Source organism: Lupinus angustifolius, chromosome LG03, assembly GCF_001865875.1.
Source record: "Lupinus angustifolius cultivar Tanjil chromosome LG03, LupAngTanjil_v1.0, whole genome shotgun sequence".
Classification (NCBI taxonomy): Eukaryota; Viridiplantae; Streptophyta; class Magnoliopsida; order Fabales; family Fabaceae; genus Lupinus; species Lupinus angustifolius.
Window position 1 is genome coordinate 2,397,022 of NC_032011.1, and position 21,334 is coordinate 2,418,355.

Consider the following 21,334-nt stretch of genomic DNA (forward strand, 5'->3'; position numbering starts at 1 on the left):
CTTTTCTAATGTTGTATTATTTATCAATTTGTTTTAATATAGTAATCATCGGAATTTTGTGTTTTTGTGGAAGAACAACCTTAATTATATCCCAAAATACCTGAATTTACCAAACTACCACTCCCTCAACTCTCATTGCCCATTACATTCTTCCCACACCAAAATTTGCATGCACCATGCATAATCTACTTTCTCTATTTATAACCACTTTCATATCCACCAAACCAAACAAAAATAAACTTCTTTTTTTACCTCATCTATTTAAAGCAAAAACCCATAGAATTGCATAACCTACCTTTCCATTTCTCATTGTTGTTGTGATTGTTTGTTTGTTACACCCTTTGTTCAAAACCAAAAAAGTCATGAGTCCTTCACAATTCCATGCAAAGAAAGATTTCACAACCACAACAATCAACAACAATAACATGCCACCACCTTTGAAGATCAACAAGGGTTCTCATTTGATAAAAAAATCATCATCATTTTCGTCATTGTCACCACCTTCATCCTCATCGTCGTCATCATCATCATTGTCGATTGTTAGCACTTCGATGGCGTTAGGGGCAGTTGCATTAAACAAGCTGCCCCAGCGCCATCGGGTGATAATTTATACACATTCTCCAAAAGTTATCCACACTCACCCTAGGGACTTTATGGCATTGGTGCAAAAGCTCACGGGCCTCTCTCGCTCGGAGGAAGATGGTGACGACAGTAATTTACCACCACCAAAACAGGCGAAGCAGGAGCTCGTGAGCAACAACATTGCCCCCGTGGTGGTAAGCAAAGAGAGCGACCGCAAGAACGTGGTGGTTGGAACTGAGGACAATGAGACATCATCGGTGATCACGGAGGAAAATAATTGCACCAATAACATTAGTGAAAATCAAGTGAACTCGTGTTTTGTGTCGCCGCCTATCCTAGAACCTCCGGTGAACCCTTACTTGGCAAACTTGCCCCCCGTGTTTATGCCACCAAGCTCATCGGAGTTTATGTGCTCAAGTCAGCCATTGTTAAACTACCCAAATTCATTCTACTTCTCTCATAACATGAGGAGTTCTTTGGAAGGGGTTAATGACTTCAGTGAGTATTGATTATGTTGAAGATTTTAGTGGTTTGAATTTTTGGTGCTCAATAAATTAAAGTTCTAGTTTTCGAGGATAGAACTTCAATTTTATTATTTTTGAAAGGATTAATGAACTTTTTGATGTAGAAAAAAGTTGTTTACCGGGTATTATTCCGTACTTAGTTTCATGGATTTATAATTCAACATAATAATGAAAGGATATAGCTTTCTATGTTACTAGGTATATATCATGAATTCATCATTCTTTGTTAATTTTTGGGAACTTTAACATGCTTTGTGGGTCATCTTTGTTGTTGTGTATGTATATATAAAACTTGTGTACACGGTAAGAGATTATTTGGACATCATGACTTCATTATGATTCATGAAGAATCCATGCAAAAGTGTTGAAGAAATAAAGCAATATTGGTTGGATAAGAAAGGGGGTAAAAGCAATCAAATGATAAATTTATTTGAAGTACATCATTGATTTTATGTAGTAATCAATTATAAGAACGAATCATGAGGGTTCCCTTTTTCTCTGAATTAGAATATTAAAGTCTATCATATTACTCAAATATAACTTATTTCCTTAAATTTACTTATTGTTCGACATATGTTTTATTTTTATAATTTTTTAAAATAAAAACTTTTAAAAGGATAAATAAAAAAGATAAATGTCAAACAATTAATAAATTTAAAGAGTTAAGTTATCTTGTAATATCATATATAGTATAATGGCATATTAATATTTTCTTTACGTTTTGGATCATAAGCAAAACTCTAGCTAATTTTTTGGAGCTGAACTATATATCATATATGTTGTGCCAACACATCATTGTAAGACCATTCTATACTTTTCAATTCACCTATTTTATGTTAAAACTTAAAGGAGTGTTGAAATAACATTCTAGGCACTTTTGAAGATACAAGTCCTTTTTTCTTTTTACTCATTACCTTTCAAAAATCAATTAGCAAACCAACTCTTAATATTGCTTTAGAAACAATGAGATACAAGTCTTTTTTTCTTAATATCATTTATTTTAGTTAAGGATTTAAATATAAAAAAAAATGTACTAAAAAGCATTGTTTTTTGTATGAAATTTATAACGACATATACACTGTGACCAAACGAGCTTGGCTTCTTTTACGTATACTCACAGCCTTATTAAAAAATAAGATAGTATAATTTAAATCGACTATTTAATTAATGAATTTATTGGTTGACTTTATATATAAATATTTTGTTTGAGCAAAATAATCAACGTTATATAAAAGTTTTTTACATTATCATTACATATTTATCATTCATATGTTAGCCATTGTGTATCATATTAAAGTCACATTTTTTAATTTATTTTTTACTATATATATATACATTTTTTATTTGTTTTTTTTCTTCTACAATTCACCCGATCTTTTATTTTTTTGCTTACCACTTTATCTAGTTATTTATTTGTTTTTTAATGATGTTGATTTTCGTCATCCAATATAGCAAAAAGCAAATGGAAGTTAAGGGAAGACATATTTCAAATTGACAAAGTACATGGACCTATACCATCAAAGAAAAGTTAGTGGACTAATTCCAAATGGAGGTATATTTTCAAGGACTAAAACTTAAATAATCCATTTTCTCTTACTAAATCTTATTGATCCATAAAAATTGATTATGTTGATCACTCTTCTTCACCTAACCACTTATGAGTAAAAACAATTGGGAGATCCTTTAAAAAAATTAAAAATTTGAGAGATTTAGATTTTATTATATGTATAATGCCTACAACGAGTAGGGATTCCCTCCATTATTAGAGAAAGAAATAATATTTTTACGATAAAATGTCATTACAACTTAAATAGAATGATAAAATTATTGTTGTTCCTTAGTTTTTTCAATTGTTTTACACAACACTTCGAGAGTAGGGATGACGAAAACCCATACCTGTAGGTAAAACTCGTACAAACACGAATCATAAACCTATAATACATATGACAGGTATGAGTATTATGGTACCCGAGCCCGCGAGTACCTGTTATTTATAATGATTAAAAAATAAAAAGTGCTATTAAAGATATATGATAGGTTATTTTGGAAAATGATAGTTGGTTAGAAAGTGATGAATTAGCAAGTTAGGTTTATGTTAGTTACTTGCTTTACAAGCTTTCTTTTCATTATTTTCTCTTGTATAAATAAGTCATATTGGCTCACTTCTTATTCAATCAATTCAATTTTCAATTCATTCATTCAATGAATGAAATTCATATCTTGTTTCCGCTCTTGATTCTTAACATGGTATCAGAGCATAATTATCTTTTGATAGCTTCCGCTTATGGTTCCATGAAGGATTTCATGGAAAATATCAACAATCAAGAACATGGCGATGCTTTCTTTTTCATCTCAATGACCTTCATTAGTGTTATCTTGCTTCTAATAGGTGAAAATGCTGCATGTGGTAAGACTATCTTGATTTCTTTGATTGCTCCAGCGTTGTTCTTCAGCATCCAATGTTTCTTTTCAACATATGACCCTAAATTCTCCATTATCAACTTCGTCGCCCTTCAAATTCAGATCAAAAGAGTTTGTTTTTGGTCAAGAATTCTTTTCAAGTGCATAAGCTAGCTTCTTGATATCCTCAAGCTCTTCAAGAATGGAGTATCATGACCAATTTATCCTATACAAGATTATATCATTTATTATTCTTCATCATTTACCTCTCTTTCTTATTCATTGTAGAAGCATCTTATTATGATCAAGATTCTGATATGTTCTCTCTCTTTCATCATCAATGGTTGGTTCGCTTCTGTCCATGATGATTAAGCTCGGATATAACTTTTGTCATGAATGGTTAAGCATTGGATGGGTAGCTTCTGTCCATAGTGGTTAAGCAAAGATATAGCTTCTGCTATGGATGGTTAAGCGTTAGATGATATAGCTTCTGTCATGAGTGGTTAAACGTTGATATTACTTCAAATCAAGCTTCAAATCAATTCCAAGCTGGAGAGTAAAGAATTTCACTCACCAGCTTGAGGGGGATATTAAAGATATATGATAGGTTATTTTGGAAGATGATAGTTGGTTAGAAAGTGAGGAATTAGCAAGTTAAGTTTACGTTAGTTACTTGCTTTACAAGCTTTCTTTTCATTATTTTCTCTTGTATAAATAAGTCATATTGGTTCATTTCTTATTCAATTAATTCAATTTTCAATTCATTCATTCAATGAATGAAATTCATATCTTGTTTCAGTTCTTGATTCTTAACAAGTACACTACCCTAACCTTCATTACACTTTGTACATATTTCCTTTGTACTTTGTTTACATTTTTTTTACCTTGTTTATATCTTTATTGAATTTAGTAGTGAAACAGTCTACAAATATTATTACATGTATAAAAACACACATATCTTACAAAAAAATATATTTTTTGTTAAGAAAATGGGAACAATAAATCAAACAAATATAAAACACCAATAGATTTAACATTTTTTACGAATATTCAATCAAAATGCACAAAAATAATTAAGTTTCATCACATTTAAAATATAATAGAAGTAGAAAGTTAAAAATTCATTGATAATATAGGAAACTCGCGAGTACCCATTGTACCTGCGGGTACCCAGAAATAATCGCGAAAAACTCGCACACAGGTACCCCTATGAGTACGGTCGAGTATGAGTAATGCTCTCATATTTCGAAACGAGTAGTGAGTAGCTACTACCCATGCCCGCTCGTGCTAGTTGCCATCCCTATTCGAGAGCCTAGCTAGAATATAATCTAGGGGCAAAACTAAGTTGCGCAAAGTGGTTGTTGAGATCAGAGTTCCTTAACATGAGAAGACAGCCATCTTATTTTTGGTACATAACCTATCTTGCAAAGTAAAAACACTTGACCTTAATAGTGTGAGGTGAACATGTTGCTATTGAGAGAAAGATAATAACAACAAAATTAGGGTAGTGTGGTTTCAATTATAGAGTCATGAACATGCTTCTAAATCTCAAATTCATCAATACCATACAGACAGATACTGATGATTTATGCTTCCATTCTGGCTTATTTGGTAGGGTTAAAGTATACCTCACCAACTAACAACTTCCACTTTCACCTCACAATTAGCTTGTTCCTGAGCCCACTACACTATACTTGGGTCCTTGAACTTGCCCAAGTTCATTACCACTCTTCTATCCAACTACTACATCCTAACATATGTGCCCTAATCTAAAAGAATCATTCTTGATTCTTCTCCTCTTCTACTCAATCTTTCTTTATTAAATCTTCCTACTTGATAAGCTAAGAAAAGTACTGCTATTACATATTTTTTATAGTCTCAACATACTTAATTCTTTATTTTTTGTAAGTATAATCAAGGGTGTTCCTTATCTTATCGGTAAGTGGAACTAATCCCAATAAATATTGCTATAGAAAATCGAACTTTTGATATTCGGCCTACTATGATACATAAGAACCACTAAACCCTTTTGGAATATATGATGCATCAATCCTTCAAGTATAAAAAACTTTAAGACCCTCTCAGTCCATATTTCCTATTTATTCATGCATGCATATGGTAGGTCTAAGAGACAAGGAAAGACAATGGTCAAAAGTAGGTCAAATAAGTAAAGATTGAGTCGTTGTGGAGAACCCACATTGCCCATCCTTCTTTGAGCATGCTTTGGCCCATTCAAGCTGTTTTCTTCTCTCAGTTTCATGGATACAATGCATGTAACCTTTTGCTCCTCCTTTCACTAAGCAATTACAACAAATATGCTATATAATCTTATAAATATTTTCTCTCACTTAATCATTCACTTAATGAATTAGCAACATCCATCAGATTTTATGAATTCATTATTTTATGTGGGTTCCATGGACACTGTTGCACTTGGATAATGCTAAGGATTTGTCATATTGCTTGAGTTTGTTGCACTCATACCTCATCCACTGCCAAAATGGTTTACTAATTTCCTTGTTTTACCGACAAAGGAGATTTTTAAACCACTTGTTGACAATCTATGACCACTTTACTTGCATAAAATCGCATATTTTTTGGGATGCAATACCCCTTCTTTTACTGCATGTTACACATTTTTCACTCATATATCCAGATAATTTTTACCATCTAATCTTAACTAGACTATGATGTTTGAAAATGATTATTTGTACTTAGTAAATCTGTTTATAGAAAAGTCTTGAACTATTTTTCATAACTTTATTTTTATATGCTCTGATTGCTCTCTATAAATTCTTCCCAAACTTTCCTTATGTATGTTTGGAAATGGATATTTTTCATAGAGCTTAAATTCTTCCAAGGAATGAAAGATAGAAATTCTTTATTCCAAACTAATCAGACCTGTCTATTTTGTCTGTGTTTGGCACAACTACTTGATAAGCTTATAAACTATGAGCAGAAAAGTAGGAGCTAATAAGCTAGTAGGTTGAATCAGAATTGTTTGGTAAAATTAGCTGAAATGAGCAAAATGTCATAACCTCTTAGCTTATTAAGCTAGTGACTTAAAATAAGCTCCTTTAACAAATTCTAGCAAATTCTTATAAATAAGCTGGTTGATTTGGTGGACTTTCATTTTCTATATTCTTAGATTCTGATGGTATAGTAAGAGAAGTGTCCTTGAAATTCATGTGTATTCAGCATTTTACTATCTCATAATGTGAGTCTGCCCTTCGGTGAAGGGATTTGAGTCTTGCTTGCATAGTAATTTATTGAGCGGTTCTATTCTAAACATTATATTTATATAACTTTGGTTTCTTATTGATCAGAATATATAAAATTAATATATTTTTAAATTATATTTTACTTTTCTGATTAATAAAAAGTATATGAACTTAAAAGATTTGGTATAAGGTTTGAGATAGAAGATGTGACTTTGAATTACCCGATGGCGGAATTGAACTTAGACTTTAACCCTTAGAGTATGAGAATACTTTTTGAGAGTCTTTTTTCCTCTTTAATTTACAAAAGCCTAATCCCTTTTTTGGTAATATTGTTGTTGCAGTAGGTCCTACAAGACATGGACCTCCTAGATGATCCATGATGCTAACTATTAACTCTGGCCCCATCTGTGGAACTTGATAGAACAAACATCACATCAAAATTTGCAAAGAATTTTCTAGCAGATTTTGTAATTAGCTATGTGTTGTTTATGTTAGATTTTTCAATCTAAACCAGCAAAAAGAGAGACACATATGCATAAACAAGCCAAATACACCTTTAATTTAAGAGTCTAAAAGGACACATTTACTAAGTGGAAAGTAGAAGTAATACATTGCATTCAAATGCTAAAATTTGAAATTTTGAAGACTTTGCTTGGAGTGTTGTCCTTGGTATTACTAAAATCATTGTCATGATGATAAACCAACTTTATATTTTTTGTCCAATGAAAGATCCCTTCAGAAGAATTGCACTCGTGAACTAATGTGTATCTTAACCAATTAAGCTAATTATTAGGGAAATGATAAATCCAAATTTAATTGGTAAAGAAAAAGGAGATAGTGAATAGGGAAATTTTATTCCCAACATGATAAAAGGTTGCATCTTCTTTATTCAGGAAATGAAACAATCAATACTTGTACTCATGAAATTTCAAACTATGAAGTTGTGATATATAATTTCTCTGCCTTAAAATTTGCTTTCTATTTCATTTTCATTAATGAAACTTCACTATCTTAAAAAAAACAGATTAAATAAAAAAATTGATATGCTCAATCACCTCAAAAGTTTATAAGCAGAGTCACTTACACTATAGTTTTTTGCACAAGTAGTCTACAGTACACATACTTTGGTCATAGATATAAATACATCAGAGAACTTTTTTCTTGTTTTTTTTGCTATTGATTTTTAGATGGAAAAGTACTCTACTTGAATTTTGACATATTGTGACTAAAATTCTGTTTTACAACTGCAACCACACCATTCCAGTAAACTAATCAATTTCTACAAAAATGTAAGCTTTTATTAACTTCCATTTCATTTCTACACATGTTTGAGATATTATACATGCAACAAAATCCACTTGTGCTTCTAGCATGAGGTAGTGAAATGAAATGGATCTTTTAAACTTGTAACAAGTAAAGTTGGCAAACTAAGCTTCTTCATGTCATGTGTAGCTTGAGGTTAAAACATCCAAAAATAAAGCACTATCTTGTCTTTCAAAGGGACCATGTTGGTTGGAAGCAAGTGACTCTTTCATAATTTCCCAACTCTTTTGCCTCAGATGCTTTTGCTCTCTGCCACAAATAAATGAACAAAAGTTTCATATTCACTTTCTTTTATGATCTTATCCATCACAAAAGTTTGCATATATATATATATATATATATATATATGAATGGAGAGGTTTTGCCACACTGAATAAAACCAACATACAAGTTTTCATTTCAATAAGTGGGATTTTTAGAACTAAGTACCTGCATGGTTTCAAAAGCATCTGTCTCTGAATTGAAGTCATAAAAGTTACTTGCTGCAGTAAGCTTCAAAGAAAGGAACTGCAAGAAAAAACAAGCATAAAGTGAAATAAGGCTATGTTGAAACTTGAATGTATATTTTCTTAGCAACAAATGAATACTATTTTCTTCTCTTTATTAAACTTTTGATCCCTATTACCTCCACTTGATGCTGCAAGGATTGGACATAGTTTATGATTTCATCCAACATCACTGCCATGCCCATAGTCTGCAATTCCATTAATGAAAGTGAAAAATGAGAGTGTGTCTTATGAATTTAGAACCAAACTGAAGTTTTTTAAAGGAAAATGTCTTTACCTTGTAACATCCTGGGACAATGTTCTGTAAGTACCTTAGTTTTTCATTGATTTTCCCTCTTCTAACCTGAATAACAATAAATGATATATGTATTAGTCCATGATCAATGAGGCAACAAAATTAGTAAAACTCATTAAGTCTAGTCACATTCATAGTACAACTCCTCTCCAGTGTTGGAACAATGGCCGTAAAAGTGTTTTTTATGTCACGTGTCACAATCTCATCCAATACCGGACTCTAATTTTTGTGTTGTGAATTAAAAATTTCTTTCTCTGAAGAAAGAGGACTTGGAAATTATACCCTTTCTGCTATGCTGTGACTATCAGTAGCTTGACCTCTTCTTGCTCTAACATGAACCACTTCCTTTGGTTTCTCCTCATCTGTTACATTGCTTTTTACTCTCTTACCTCTTCCAAAATTCTAAAACCATTAAGAGCAAATAACAACTTAGTCTTTGTCTTGCATGAAATTCATCATAAATAACTACTTGAAAACATTGTGTATGCTAAAAAAGAATGGAAAATAAAAGAAAAAAGTATAATATAAGAAAGTTTACATTTCTTATCTTTCCTCCACTCTCAGAACCTACAGGAGTTGAATTTGCTGAACTAGCTTCATGAGTAGTATCCATTGTATTCCTCTTTTTACCTCCATGGCCTTCATTTTCTGCTGCAAAAATGGGAAGGGAAACATGAAGTGCATTGTTAACAAGGCCTTGAAAATTTTCTTCAAAGTTTCCTTGAAATTCAGGTTCTTGTTGAGAGGCAAAGAAGCTGTCACTAGAGAAAGGAATCATCGAATTCTGCATGTTTACATGTGAGTTGTCTAGTACATGTGTGTTAATCCCTATGAATTGATTTATGAGTTCCATGCTTGGATCAATAAAGCTTTGAAAATCTTGTGTGAACTCTGCCATGTGATTTAAAGTAACACTTTTTTTTTTCTTCAGATGTATAACTTGTATATGGATAATGTTGATGCACTATTTATAGCTGAAGAATTGCAACAATCACAAAAATTGTATAGAGTCATATATAACACTTCATATTTCGAAGACAAATGTATTTATTTTTTATGTGTTATTATTGATGACTAAATTTTAATATTTAATATTTTGTCAAAACTTTATTGGTCGTCTATACATACTTCTTCACACAAATATTTCTCCAATAATATTAATGAATAGGAGTGTTCTGAGGTGGCCACGTGGCAGCTCAAGGTTATGTAGTTTTTGTTCCCTTGGGTGGCCCCATATACATGGGGAAATGTTCAATATCGATAAGGACCCATGTTTTGTAAGAAAAGCACTAACTATTTTTGGAGCCTTTTAGAACTTTTAATTTGGTAACCCTACCTTTGTTTTCTTATCATCTAATTTATAGCTGTAGTGGGAAAAGTTCATTTGTTTAGTGGGGAAGTATAGTCCAGGTGCAAACTCTTCCAAAATATAAATAGATCAAATATGCTTTTTGGTTATAAAATATATTACATTTTGGTTTCTAAAAATCTTTGGTTTAGAATGTTTAAACCCTGCAATAGATGAATTTAGATGAATTAATGACTATAAAAAATGTTTTGTTTCTAAGTACTTATTTTATAAATGTAGATCTCACTCATGTAGTTTAATTTGTCACATGAGCAATTAATAGTGGTTCATTAAAGTTTCATAGTAGATAAGTTATTATAAATGTTTCATTTCATATACACTTAGCTAATGTGAGAATTCTACACAACCCTTACTCTTAATATATGATATTTGCAACATGAAATTTGCAAAATGGATATTTGTAAATGATTGAAGATCAGAATATATATTAAAATAATTGGACATAACTCCTTTCTAAATATTAACCTATTGGGTAGGATTGACCAAATCATTATCTCATATACTTAAACAATAGAAGACTTGAACACTTAACAAAAAGTTAATAGGTGACTAAACAAAAAATACTACATTTTTTAAAGGATTTAATAGGTATACACTACGGTGTAAGTATTTTTTATACTATCAGCAAATTTTCACTATTCATCTGTTAACTACCGTTGATTTTCAAATAAAAGTATTACAAATCAGTTGTAAATGATATACTAACAATGTAAAAAACTTTATACTGTCATTGCCCAGATTTTAAACTCTTTTTTAAATTCAAAAACATTTAAGCCATATAATTATCAATAATGATAATGAGAATTGATCTCATGCAAACTACCCAAAACCCTATATACTAGTAGCTTGATTCTAGTGACTTAAACCATTATCTTCATAGCTCAATGTTTATGAGCACCATAACATTTTATTTTTTATTGTAGAACATAATAATGGAAAAGTAATTTTCACCATTGCCTTAAACCCCCTAGTGAGGGAAAATTGGTTCTCTCATTTCTGCAACCACTTCAATAAACATTTGGCCAGTGAGGGTGTATATCCTGAACTTTTACTTCAAACTATGATTAATATTCCAAATCTTTTAGAAGAAGTCGAAGTTGTTTTGACCCGATTTTCGGTTGAATATTGGCTCTGTGACTTTACTGAATTATAATCTCCCTATATATATATAAAAAAAATACAAAGAGAGCCATATTATTATATTTGATCTTTTCCTCCAAGTTGATCTTCTAGTTTGTCCACACTTGAGACAACATAAGCATGGTGCTTTAAATTCAATACTATGAACCTTATTCCCTCTACCCCTTTAAAGTGTTATGCACTTGAAAATATATAGTTTGTGAATTGAACATGAACCTAAGGGGAAAAAGGATGAGCAAGATTTCTTAGTGAGCAAGTTGTATTAAGCTATTCAACCTTTCAATTACATGCTACTGTTTGGCCACATACTTTCATTATCATTGTTTTTGTTCACACTTGCCTAGTTCTGATTTGGACTGATATGTGAGAAATGAATGAACCAAACTTTATAATTGGCCTTCTAACATGTGGTGTGTATGTTTGGCATATAGCATTCTATTCAAGTCTCATAAAGAGTTATATTCCAAGTTCTGACAGTCTAAAAAACCTTATATATGGGCATTGAAGGGTAGGGGTTACCCAACATATACCCAATTCTAGACCTTACCAAAATGGGCATGGCTTTAAAATTTGTTTTCAGTCATTAAGGGCTCACATAGAAAGAGAAATGGTTAACTTCTTCAATACATGCATGCTTTCCAAAGCTAGGAGTGAAAGCAGATCACAGCTTATAAGTCAAAAGCTACTCTAACTGATTTATCAAATTGATAAGGCTTATAAAAAAGTAAGAAAAAAATATCTTTAAAGGTTGGCTACTAGCTTTTTTATCATAATGTTAAACACACAAAAGACCTTAGAGTTATTAGATTTTTACTACATGAATTTAACATCATATATTCATAGGAAGAATTTATCTCCTAGTACAAGAAGTTATCTCTTTATAACTATTAAAAGTGCATGATATGCGTCCTATTTAATCATTTTCTATAAAATTCATTTCTAAAATAAAATAGTACACATGTCATACTTTTACTGGTCGAAAGAAATAAATTATTTCCTAATGTGAAAAGATATTTTATTCTATATATTGATTTTGTTACATCTTCTATATCTATCTTTAAAGAAATAAATTATTTCCTAATGTAAAAAGATATTTTATTCTATATATTGATTTTGTTACATCTTCTATATCTATCTTTATTTTTTACTTACTTTATATCTTCTTCATATACACACATTTGAAGAATAGCTAATAAACATTAGTTTGTTATGTCATTATTGTCAACAAACTATGTACATTGAACATTTTCCAATACCTTATTATTGTTACCTAGTACAGTACTTTGCAAAAGCCATATACCTAGTTTGACAAATGGGAGTGAGACCATACTAACTGAATTCAAGGATTTGGTTTGTCATTTCACACTCCTCAATGGACAGGATTACTGGTCCTAAATTGTGTCTCATTTCATGTCTCAAACCAATAATATATTGTCACATGAATAAAAGAATTTTTTAAAAAACAAAAGGTGACATTCTGATTGGCTTAAGATATGGAATGAGACACCATTTAGGACAAATGATCTTTATCTCGTATATCTTCCATATTTTAAACGTGCTAGTTAAATTACCCATGCATTTGCATTTAAGCCTTAGTATGAATAAAAGGTATACATCCATACAAGTTCAAGGTTTGAAGAGGATACCCTACAAAGATATATAAATGGTAGCTAGGCCGAATTTAGTTAACATATAACTGCAAGTTTTTGACCTTTGGAAGCTATCTAACTTCATGTATTCTCTCCTTCTTGCTCTCAATTGTCCTTCTTTTATTTTGCCTTTAATTTTAACAACAATTTTAATTGCCACTGAAATGTTTTCTGAAGTTGGTAGAGTTAATTGTTGATACTGAAATTCAGAAGAGGAGTCTATTTGTCAGATAATTGAGAAGTTTTGTGGGAATTTTCCTTATAATTTTCACCAAGTTCTATAACTTTAACTGAACATGAGGTTTTTAAAAACATCAATCTCTCCCATATATATCATCCCTTTAACATGTTGAAACTTACAAAAAACTTATAACAACAACATTTTTCATAACATAATTTTGGAAAAATCATCATTAATCTCCTATGAGGTTTAGCTTAATTAGGGGTGAATATAATTAGCTATATAATTTTTGAAATCTTAGAATATAAAACTCACCATCACATTCCTTTACCTCTTCATGGTCTATTTGTGAGTTGGATTTTGGAGGGAATTGAAGGAAAATGGAGACTTGAGTGTCATAAAATACATTTGTTAGTTGGCTCTATAACCTTCTTTTTCGATTTCTTCCCCTCCAAAATACAACTCGCGAACAGATTCGAAAAAACTCCAAACAAGTATACTAAATTATCTATCTCAATTAGATTCCAAGGGTGTGGGTTATTTTACACAAATTTAGGCATGTTGAGCTTCCCTTCTAGAAGAAAACCTCTTGAAATGCTTGTCACTTTAGAATAAAATAGATAATATGCACATCAATATAAACCAAGCACCAAATTTCTAAAGTATCTTCCATCCACATTCAAAGTTAGAGTCCAGAATTGTTGATCTCAATCCTACCATAAAAGTATCCTCTTAAGTACAATGTATAAATGAACTATGTTTTCTTTTAAAAGAAAAGGACAAGCTACATTTTTTATATGTATCCTATTTTCACCCTATGAAGTCAAAACAGTACCACCATATTAGTACATATAGGTTATCACGTGGATGTATTGCAATCACTTCACTACAGTCCAAATATTGTATCTAGAACCTAACAAAACCAAAATGAATATTCAATACTCCATCTTGTCAAATTTTCTTCATTCTCATAGATAATCTTTTTCAGGAAAGAAATAACTATATGATACCATACTTCAACTACCTAGGAAATATGGCATAGCATATTACAAGAATGTAGCTAATATTCATTCTAAAACATGATTTGATATGATACCAACTTTTTTCTATTATGTCTAAATACATTCACAGGAAATATTTTCAAGGAGAAAAATATTAGTGGATGTGTGTGAAATCAACTACAAATGAAAAAAGAGAAAAAAGTATGAGCACTCAATAGTTCATTACTATTGAACCAATGGGGTTTTGATGGAGTTACTGCAAAAATGATTGATTGATATAAACTATCATTTATAGGTGTACTATTTACACACCATGTTATTCTTTTTTTAGCATATACATTGTTGAATACTTTTTTCAGTATGGAACAAATTTGTGTACCATGACTGAAATTTTCTACACCATATATATGGTGTGTGAAAAATCAACCTTAGGCCATGGAGATTGCATACAAAATATTCTTTTGCTTTATAAGGTTAAAGAGTGGACATTAAACTATGAGAGGTGTTTCATCTTATAAAAGAAAATATCCAATCTAACTTTTGCTTGGCCAAGAGCTAGTTTAGTTTGAGGTTCAGTTTACTTCAATAAGCTCCAATCTTTATCTGTAATATCAAATCATTCAACTAGAAATGTAACAGGTCCCTTTTAGAACTAAAACTGCTCCAAGCACATAAAAGTTTAAAATCATCGTAGAATACTAATATAGAGAGTTTGCTACGAAGGAAGATCTTCTGTCCCTTAATCTTTTTCTCTCTTTATATCTTATTAATCAGAGTTTGCCAACAAATAAAAATAATATTTCATTTTAATTTTATGTTATAAAAGGAATATATTAATATTCACATGTCTAGATTTAAGTAAGTGAAATGAAGAAGATAAATAAATTAGGGGTAGTGTATTTGTTCTGCTACCAATGGACCTATATATAACATATGAAACAAAAGCTGGGCAAACGGCCTAATACCATAACATTAGGACTTACTTGAAAGCTCCTCTCAATTGTAAGATTTATATTCTTTCTTATTATTATTTTTATGTGAGAGGTCTTCGTCTAGTCTAACTCATACTTAATTTCTAACTCGTAGTTATCATTGTAATAGTTATCGAAGATATGATTTAGTCATATCATAATCATCATTTTTGTGTCGACTTCCGACAATATTTTCATTATCTTGGTTCTCAATTTGAATTACTCTTAACTTATGGTCTTTGCATAGTGTCTTGCTTTGGCTTTTGGTAAGCAGAATGCTGAAGTAATGAATCATACCGGCAAAGAAGTTATTCACAAGGCCAAATATGCCTCATGGTTAACAACAACATAGGTGTTTCTATACAAGAATATTAAATGTTACTTACTCTTACTTCTTAGTTTTAGTGGCTTCTTCAAATCTAGGTATACTTTGATATAGATGTCAACTTTGTTTTTTTACACACTTAATGGGCTTCATTTATTCTAAAAGTTAACTTATAAGTACTTGTTGTAAGACTTTCAAAAACTTTTAAGTACTTGTACAACTTGCTATTCAACCTATCATATCTTATGTCACCTTTTCAATATCTATCTATATCTATGATATATTTTATTGCTAACTTGCAGCTTATAAATAGGAGCATGGAACAATCTCTATAATCATACATTCATCAAATGATCGAGTGTCATGATTTCAATCTAAAATTTTAATCCAAACATGTTATAAAGATTTACTTACGATATTAAAATCTATGTATTATCTTAGTGTAAAGTTTTTTAAACTGTCGGTATATCATCTACAATTGATTTGTATTACTTTTGGTTGAGAGTCAATGGTAGTTAACATATGAATGTGAATGATTTGCTGACAGTATAAAAAAACATTTATATGTCAATATATACGTGTTAAATCTTTTACCTTAAATTCAATGTGTATTAAGTCAATCTTTATAACATTAGTATTAGGTAAAAGAATGCTTCATTGACAAAGGTATACCAATACCAATATTGAACTCCATTACAAAAGTCACTTTAACATTGAACTAGGCACAAAGAGGGTTTGGTTTGGTAACATTGAACTAGGCAGAAGGTGGATTTCAAGAAATTGTGAAGTATTTATGGATGACACTATTTCTTCGTTATCTTAGGATTAATTAACATGGCATGTTTCGTGAACTTGATGGTTTTGGGCCAAATTAAGCGCAAGGGATTGTTATGATCGTATAAATGTTATATGCACTTCAATAAATGTTATATGAACTTAATATATATATATACCATCGGCATATCATCTACTATTCTTATGTTAACTATTATTAACTTCTAAATAAAAGTAATATAAATCAATAATAAATGACATGTTGTGAGTGTAAAAATCTTTACGATAATACATACATGTTAAACTATATCAAATAATCGTGGGTCAAAATTTGAAACTCTAATTCACAAATCTCAAACAACAACAACCACCAGAAAACAGAAGCTCAATTATAAATTCCTCATTTCTAAATTCACCTTTCATCAAATTCACTATGACCCAAATTCCAACATCTAAAAATCATAATCCACACGTACACACCACCCAATCTAACAAGAAAACACTACGTAATCACCAATGTTCCTATAGCACTACTACTATCTTATGTCCCTGCATAATCATAGTAGTGTTCTTTGATATAACCAAAGATAATCATTCACTCATCCTATAATTCTTAGGATTATGGAATTAATTCTATTCAGGTACATAATTATTCCACCCAACAAGTCAAGGAATCTAAATCTATCTAATATTTAATAACATCTTATACCATTAAATCAACGTATTGTTGATATCATCACCTATTAAGTATCATTTAGGTAATTTTTATGGGCTTGGGCCATGATCACCATTTTTTATACATAAATCCATGTTTGGCATATGAAATTGAAATTATGCTTTAGAATTCCATTTCCAATACCATAGATAAGAAGAAATGGCGTCTATTTTTAACTCAAATGTCAATAATGCTCTATTCTAATTCCTACTTCATGATGATAAGTGAAGTTATTATATTATACATATAAAACAAAAAGTTTAATATATATACATGCCATCTCAATAATCAACCCATGTGTATTACTTTTGTTTAGAGCAAAAAATAATTACCATATGAATAAATAATGAATAACGTGATGCTAGTGTCAAAAATTCTAAGGTGAATAATTATTCAATCCACAAAAAATGTTAAAAAAAGAAACAAAAGAAAAGAGCAATAGTGAAATATATTTGAAGCATTAATCCAACGGCCAGCATACATCAATAATTCTCATTGAATCTTAACCGTCCAAATATACTTCCCGAAAAATCCAATCTCAGCCGTTGAGCCAACCTTTATAAACGAAGTTAAATCCCAAACCCTAGCATGCTCATACGTTGCTGCCATTACTCTTTGCCGCGGATATCTGAGGAGGTTGCATCTGCTTAAGGTGAGATATGAATCTGATACCCTTTTAGATTCTGAAGCACCCCTCCAATTCTTAACCTTAATCGATGGAAAATGAAATCAAAGTTCACATTTTTATGTTCTACTTTGAAATTTGTTATTTTGAGAAAGGGCTTTTGTTTAATCTTCACCATTGGTTCTGTTTTGTTGGGTTCAATGGATATAGCTTAAGATTTATAATTTATAATTTTGGTGTTGTGATTTGTGTTTTTTGAATGAGATTCAAAGATACACAGTATAAGTGATGGAGTCTTATGTTTTCATGGGCTTGTTAATGTTTAACTTGAAATGTATGACATGAATGGTAATTCCTGTTCCTTAACTATAACCTGTTGTTATAGAAATGTTTTATATTCATAGGAGGGTGTTCATCTATGTCATTATGACATATTTAAAATCTGAGTAGCATATTTTATTTGAAGTTTGAAGCTACTCTAGAATTTTTAAAATCAGATAATGAACAATGTCTATGATGCTGTAGTGTGAGAATTGTTGTATCATTGGGGAACTTATTATCTTAACAATGTTGCGATTATTTGATTATTCAATGTGCTGTATTGTCCTTTACAGTATGTTGGCTAATGTATGTATTTTACATAATTAAGTCTTGAAGATTGATAAATGATTTGATTTTTCATTATTTTAATGTCGGTGTTGTATTTATAATATAGTTCATATAAGACAATCCACTTGATGGTTATGCTATGCTTATAGATGTACCTTTACATTTAGAACAATTCTATCATAAAATTCACCAAATCTAGCTTTTACTGAATTTTTCTTCTTTGCTTGCAGCTGTAAAGATGTACACATCAAGGAAGAAAATTCACAAGGATAAGGATGCTGAGCCCACTGAATTTGAGGAGTCTGTTGGACAGGTTTAATTCTTGTTTATTATAAATGATGTTCTTGCTATAGATGCTAAGCATTCGTAATTGCAACATATGAATATCTCTTTCTGTTCAATTTTTTGTTGTTGCAGGCTTTGTTTGATCTTGAAAACACCAACTCTGACTTGAAAAGTGATCTGAAAGATTTATACATCAATTCAGCACTGTAAGTGACGTTTGTGTGAAAATACATTATTTTTATGGTTGTCTTTTAACGAGCACTCTTTCTTGATCTACAGACAAGTTGATGTCTCTGGGAACCGCAAGGCTGTGGTTATTCATGTACCCTACAGATTAAGAAAGGGTTTCAGGAAGATTCATGTCAAGCTTGTCAGAGAGCTCGAGAAGAAATTTAGTGGGAAGGTAAGCAAAGAATAAGATCAGAGTTTTTTATCCACTCATTAGATTGACAATTGTTCTCATGATCGTTGAAATTTTCTATCGATAGTTGCCCCCTCAAAGTATTTCCTGGCCATTCTGCAATGCTTGTGGAACTTTATATTCCCTTCAAACTCATTGTACTTTATTTTTCTATAAAAGTTTTAGCAATCTTTTAATGTATAGCTTAAGTTAAATAAGTTGCCATGCTGTTACTGTTATTATATAATGATATTAGACTTGTAAAATAGTTTCTCACTTTTTCCATTCTACATGATTATTCTTTTTATTATGATGCTTCATTTTGTTGTATTGCTGAAACTTGCAGGATGTGGTTGTGATTGCCACTAGGAGGATAGTTAGGCCACCAAAGAAAGGTTCTGCTGTTCAGCGTCCCCGCAGTCGTACACTCACTGCTGTGCACGAGGCAATACTGGAGGATGTTGTATTGCCTGCTGAGATTGTTGGGAAGCGTACTAGGTATCGCCTTGATGGATCCAAGATCACGAAGGTAAAGCTTTCATAACTAATGAACTTCATCCTCACTTCTCATGTTCAACCAACCATTAAACTGATTAAAGATTCAAATAATGTATCTGTGGTTATCTAAGCTAATGATCATGGATGCAATACTGGGAATTAAATTTGTACAGATAGATTTATGTGCAAGAAAGTAGGTGTCTTTTTCTTGTGAAAAAACAAAATATCAATATCATTTTTAATCGAATTCTTGTCTTCTAGGTGTTTTTGGACCCAAAGGAGCGAAACAACACCGAGTACAAGTTGGAGACTTTTTCTGCAGTATACAGGAAACTCTCGGGCAAAGATGTTGTGTTTGAGTACCCTATCACAGAGGCTTAGGTTCTCTTACGTCAGCTTTGAATTTGTTATAGAATTGCAAATGGTGGATGCTTGTTAAAATTTTGTGCAAGTTGATTTTCATGCTGGATATTCTAAAGTGCACTTTACTAAGTACTGTGGTCTGATTCATTAATGCAAGATTTGATTTTTCTGTTAATCCTAGTGATTCCTTTACTATAAATTCGATTTACTTTGTTATTCAATGTATTCATCTTGAATGATGATTAATCTGTTTGCTTGAAGGTACAACAAGAAAAAAATGCATTATTTACTAAAATAGACCATAACTAAATCAATATTCTATTTTAGTGCGACTCAATTTTACTGAGATGAAACTGGACCATGCATGCTCCACTTGTGATTAGATATTGTGAATGAAGTAATTGATGCAGAATTGAGTCCATACCCAATCCCACAAATATTTGATGGGTTTTATAGGTTCAGTGATTTGGCTCAAACTTGTGTACAGGTTTCTCTGCCGATTTATCTTAGAACGTTTGAAATTAGTATGAGTTAAGTATTAGAAGACATGTAGTTTATGCAGATTCAGTGACCATGTAGTTCAAGGAAAGTATTTCAATAAGGGTCCCTTTTATTGGACAAAGTTTGAGATGTTGCTTTCATCACATTCTCAGATGAAACCATTGTGCTAATTAGTTATCGCATACTTTTAGTTCCTCAAATAGAGCTTGCTAGCACAATGAAAAGAAAATGTTTAACTTTTCATTTGAGTTTTCCATGTAAGGTTCTTTAAACATTGTCTTAAGGGTAAGGGAGGTTAACAAAAGTGAAAAAATGTTACAAGTTAATGACAAGTTTTTGTCTTTGACTCGGTAGGTAATTTTATTCATTAGGTCGTGGGTGGTGTTTAAGTAGATTGATATGTAAAAAGTCATTAATTTAAGTAAAAAATAATTTTTACGTATATCTAATTGTAAAAAGGTATAAATTTGTTAAAAAAATGTGTTGCACCACATTAAGTTAAAAAGCTAAAAGTATAGACGTCAACTCTAAAATATGAGATTTTAATTGCCAAATCCGTCTCACTGCAATTAACTTGGAATAAAGATGAGTTAGTAGGATAAACCAAATCTTAAAAATTCAAAATAATTTTTTTTATCTTTCTTTATATTTAGATTTTGATTCTTATTGGGAGAAAGATGGTTCATCTAAAATTTATTGGTAGCTTTGTTTGGAGTTGGAGCTGACAAAACAGGTTATCAACCAGGATTGGGCTGACCCATTTTTGGCTCGAAAAAAGACGAATATTTTTCGGGTCAAAAATCGACTTCCTATAATATCCTATGACTACTTATGAGCTCTATGCTGGACAATCCAATTAGGTAAGCCTGTTTTGCCAACACATTGTCAGCTCTAGCTCTAAACAAAGCTACCACAAAGCAAATGTGACCATCATTATTTAAGCTACCAACTAATCAAATGTGACCATCAACATTTATATTTATTTTGTAAACTCAAAGATATACATCAGTTTAGTTTATGCTATGCTATCATAATATGTTTGTAAAAACATATAATTATCCATATAAAACAATCAGC

General features: G+C 31.0%; 3 protein-coding genes across 3 annotated transcripts; 2 read left to right on the forward strand and 1 right to left on the reverse strand.

Moving 5' to 3' along the window:
• Positions 210-1,295, forward strand: LOC109342521 (VQ motif-containing protein 20-like). Its single transcript, XM_019580496.1, has one exon. The coding sequence runs from the start codon at positions 363-365 to the stop codon at positions 1,089-1,091; it is 729 nt and encodes a 242-aa protein (XP_019436041.1). The 5' UTR covers positions 210-362; the 3' UTR covers positions 1,092-1,295.
• On the reverse strand, positions 7,774-9,780 carry LOC109342522 (transcription factor BEE 3). The gene is made up of 6 exons (XM_019580497.1): positions 9,390-9,780; positions 9,134-9,253; positions 8,834-8,899; positions 8,676-8,744; positions 8,480-8,557; positions 7,774-8,299 (listed from the first exon to the last, which is right to left on the reverse strand). Exons 1-6 carry the CDS (start codon positions 9,747-9,749, stop codon positions 8,222-8,224), a joined length of 771 nt encoding a protein of 256 aa, XP_019436042.1. The 5' UTR covers positions 9,750-9,780; the 3' UTR covers positions 7,774-8,221.
• Positions 17,513-19,931, forward strand: LOC109343029 (40S ribosomal protein S7). Its single transcript, XM_019581140.1, has 6 exons — positions 17,513-17,628; positions 18,441-18,523; positions 18,628-18,701; positions 18,775-18,898; positions 19,242-19,424; positions 19,655-19,931. Exons 2-6 carry the CDS (start codon positions 18,449-18,451, stop codon positions 19,772-19,774), a joined length of 576 nt encoding a protein of 191 aa, XP_019436685.1. The 5' UTR covers positions 17,513-17,628; positions 18,441-18,448; the 3' UTR covers positions 19,775-19,931.